The sequence below is a fragment of the Myotis davidii genome, unplaced genomic scaffold (assembly GCF_000327345.1).
Source record: "Myotis davidii unplaced genomic scaffold, ASM32734v1 scaffold120, whole genome shotgun sequence".
NCBI lineage: Eukaryota > Metazoa > Chordata > Mammalia > Chiroptera > Vespertilionidae > Myotis > Myotis davidii.
The window spans coordinates 3,346,346-3,350,690 of record NW_006294778.1 but is presented as its reverse complement, the minus strand read 5'-3'; the positions used below and the strand labels follow the sequence as shown (position 1 = coordinate 3,350,690).

The 4,345-nt window shown below is 34.1% G+C and overlaps 1 protein-coding gene across 1 annotated transcript in view; it reads left to right on the top strand.

The window, feature by feature from the left end:
• The window catches only part of KIAA1033 (KIAA1033 ortholog), a 56,924-nt gene that overhangs the window by 40,435 nt on the left and 12,144 nt on the right, over positions 1-4,345 (top strand). The window contains exons 23-26 of the mRNA XM_015567578.1: positions 743-877; positions 2,404-2,512; positions 2,970-3,036; positions 3,946-4,032. Coding sequence (XP_015423064.1) covers positions 743-877; positions 2,404-2,512; positions 2,970-3,036; positions 3,946-4,032 — 398 coding nt within the window. The remainder of the gene's footprint in view (positions 1-742; positions 878-2,403; positions 2,513-2,969; positions 3,037-3,945; positions 4,033-4,345) is intronic.

Sequence of the window (4,345 nt, the reverse complement as noted above, 5' to 3'; positions counted from 1 at the left end):
AAATGGCATACATGTGCTAAAACAATTAGTATTTGAAGTTGGTAGGGATGGAATTTAGTACAGGACTTCCATCTGTAGGTCACAATTAATTATGTTATTTTGACTTTAATCTCAGCTCAAATCTTAGTTTTTCAGGGTTTTTAGTTGAGGCCTTTTGTTATTCATTCTCAAAGCACCTACACTTCTCAGTTTAGAAATTGCAGTTGAGATTTAATAACTTCTTTAAAGTATACCTGTTTAAAATGTCTGTTAGACTATAAACTGTTAGACTATAAACTATAGTCACTCCTGTTAGACTATAAACTTCGTGATGAGAACTGTGTTTTACATAACTTGCATGTAAGAAATGCTCAAAATATTTGATAAATAATTGAATGCTTACTGTCTTCAGTATCATTCTAGACATGAATGTTAGTCATAAGTAATCTTATAGATGGAGAAACATAGAAACTTCTGACTGGCTTATGATTTAAAGAGTGTTGAATCTGGTATTGTGATTCTTTCTATAGTTCTTAGACCTATTATGAAAGTATTTTTCATTTCTTCCTTTCTTTTCCTTTTGTAGTAAACATATTGAAGAGGAATTCATAGAAAGTTCTGTAAAGTTAGGGAATAAAATTTTTTAAATATTTCAGGTCCAATGTAAATTACACTTTATAAATATTAGACTTTATGATATAAATAATTATTCAGTAATATTGATTTAAAATTAATTTTTATATTAATTTTTCCAATTTTATAGGTTAATTTCACATACCAGTTTTTGAAAAAGAAGTTCTATATATTTAGCCAGTTTATGTATGATGAACATATCAAATCCAGATTGATTAAAGATATTCGATTTTTCAGGGAAATCAAGGACCAAAATGATCATAAGGTATTTTACATAATCTTTTTAAGGTAGTTCAGTTCAATTGTTGTGTGTATAGCAAATGGTTAACAAAAATGGAATAATACTATATACATTGTTTTACAGTGTGTTTATTACATGTCAGTACATATAAATCCACCTCGTTCTTTTTAAGAGTTGATAGTAAAGATGTATACCGAAATTTATTTAACTTTCTCCCACTGATGAATATTTAGTTTTTTAAAATCATTTTTCAGTGATACAAACAGTGCTACAGGTAGCATCCTTATCTGTGTGTTCACAGACTATTTCTGAAAGACATATTCCTTGAAGAGAAATTTTTAGGGCAAAGAATATGTGTATTTAAAATTAGAATACGTACTGTACCAATTGACATTCCAACCTATCTATAGATATAAGGCCAATATGCAGAGTGTCCCCATGGGAGTTCAACTGGGAGACCAGGAGTTCTATGGCTCGCTATGATGTGTACTGACCACCAGGGGACAGCGTGGAATGAAGGAAGGCCCCAGCAGGCAGCCAGCAGCCAGGGAAGGGAAGCCCCAGCCGGCAGCCGGAAGGCCCCGATTGGCCCTGATTGCCGGCCAGGCCTAGGGACCCTACCTGTGCACAAATTTCATGCTCCGGGCCTCTAGTAATTTATAAGAATGCTGTTTTTTCTTCATCCTCCAGGCTGAGTTTTCTCATAGTGCGGTAAAGAATTGTAAGTGGTAACAGTACAGAGGCACATAGCCACTTGGATAGAGAACCAGTAGCCTTAGTTGTGTCATATATTTGATTTGCCACATCCAGAACTATTTTAATTACCCTTCTTAAGCATCACTTAGTTCCAACTGTCTTATATACTACGTGGTAGTTCTCTTCAATGTCAGAGCAGAAAAATACTGCTTATAAAATGATAAAATTATAGATTAAAGTTATCAGATAATTATATTAACTTTCATTTTTATTGAAATAGAAATTACTAGTATTCAGACAAAGAAATAACCATGCTATTATTGTGTAAGAATTGTTTTCATTTGTTATTAATAAAAATGAGTCATTTCCTATATCTTCTAATCACCTAAGACTTGAAAAATAATTTCTTATTGGTGATAGCTACCAGAAATTTTAGCTTGGCCGATGTGTGTTATTTGGGAAGAGTGTGTTTATATAAGTCCCTAATACCTATTCAGCCCACAGAAATGCATTCACACATCTCTGAACAAATGTTTCTAGGGAGGAGTTGGTTTCATTTATTTATCTGATAGAATAGTTGGGTGTTTGGAGACTAATAATGGTGGTGAGAAACTTAAGTTTGGTGACATTAATAATTATTCCCCTTAGCTTATGTAAAAAAAATTATTTTATACTGTCTTTGAACATTGGTAGTTTTGTGCCATAAATTTTCTTATTAGACTTGAGTGATTTGTTAAGCCCAGTGGAAATACAAAATTAGAGAGGAAAGTGGTATTGGCCTGGTTGATTTGGTAGGCATTTTATATTTTAGGGGTCTTTATTACTAAAAGTAGTCTTTAAATGATCTCTCTTAGTATCCATTTGAAAGAGCAGAAAAATTCAATCGAGGCATCAGAAAACTTGGAATAACCCCAGAAGGGCAAAGCTACCTTGATCAGTTCAGGCAACTCATCAGCCAAATTGGTAAGTTATAATCACAGTGTTGGGAAATAAAGTACAAATCCCAAGAATCTATCTCATATATTAAATATTTCATACAAATAACCTAATTATGTGAGTGTCTGAGCTTAGCTTTCTTTCACTAGAGTAACTTATCAAAGGTTTTTCAAGCATGATTAGACTGTTGGTGGAGAAATAATTGATAGACTCAATATGAGAGGGAAAAAATTACAGTAAAAGCATTTTAATGTAGTCAGCATTTAGTTTATCAAATGAGTTAATTTATTTTTAAAGGATTTAATATAGATGTATGTAAGTATGTATATTTATATTTTAAGTGTACAAATATGTAAGTTTCATTTTTATGGAGCAAGAACTGAAATAAAATACAGCTGAGTCTTTTGGTACTAAGGAGTGGACACCTTATAGTTTACTACTACATATAACTATATCTGATTTTTTTGTGTGTGCAATTTTCAAGGTAATGCTATGGGCTATGTACGAATGATAAGATCTGGTGGTCTTCATTGTAGCAGCAATGCCATTAGGTATGGATAAAACATCACTTTTGCTTTGTTTATTCCATTTAAAATTTTTATGTTACTTAAATCTATTCTAGAATTGTATAGAAGGTTTTTTTCTTGTTGATGTAATTTGATATAAAAAATGGAAGAAAACTATTACTTCTGCTAGTTAAAATATTTTTCTTAAAATTTAAGATTATAGCAGACTTTTGGAAAATCTTTATTGCTCTTTTAATTTATCAATACAGTTTGTAAATGGCTCTAAAGATTATGTGATTTTTAAAGATTAAAATTTGATTATCCTATATAATAAAAGGGTAATATGCAAATTGACCCTAACAGCAGAGCAACTGGGAATCACTGGTCACTATGACACAAACTGACCACCAGGGGGCAGAAGCTCAATGCAGGAGCTGCCCCCTGGTTGACAGTGTGCTCACACAGGGGGAGCTCTGCTCAGCCACAAGCCAGGCTGACGGCTGCCAGTATAGCGGTGGTGGTGGGAGCCTCTCCCACTTCCTCAGCAGTGCTAAGGATGTCTGACTGCAGCTAGGCCTGCTTCCCCCAGGCAAGTGGACATCCCCCGAGGGCTCTCGGGCTGCCAGAGGGATGTCTGACTGAAAGCTTAGGCCTAATCCCCTGGGGAGCAGGCCTAAGCCAGCAGGTGGTCATTCCCTGAGGGGTCCCAGACTGCAAGAGGGCACAGGCTGGGCTGAGGGACCCTCCTGAGTGCACAAATTTTTGTGCACCGGGCCTCTAGTTTATATATAAAATTCAACTTTGGAACTGAAGCGATGATATTAGTAATATAACTGAAAGGCAAAGTTCTTTTCAAATATGTAGTTGAAAAGTTTAGAGTCCAACAGTACTATTCTGTTTCAAGTGTACCTATTTATCTTGCCTTCATAAATTCTTTCTCAAATTCTTATGTAGATTTGTGCCTGATCTTGAAGATATTATAAATTTTGAAGAATTAGTAAAAGAAGAAGGCCTTGCAGAAGAAACAATAAAAGCAGCAAGGTAATCTCATTTTGGAATAATCTATATTTGGAGATTTATAAAGTATATGTTTATATAAAACTTAAGAAGAAAGACTAGGGGGTAATTATATAGGGTGTCCCAAAATTCATGCAAGATTTGAATTTTGTGTGAGCATTAACAACAACAACAACAAATAAAAGTCTAATTTTACTTGGTTTATTGAATCAGATTCTAATATCTGTTGCCCTTTGATTTCAATCCCTTCAATTTGATAAGCATTACCAAGTACCAATTATGGCCCAGGAGCAGGGATAGTGAAGACTAATTAAGTCCACGGCTTTGCGTATGTGCC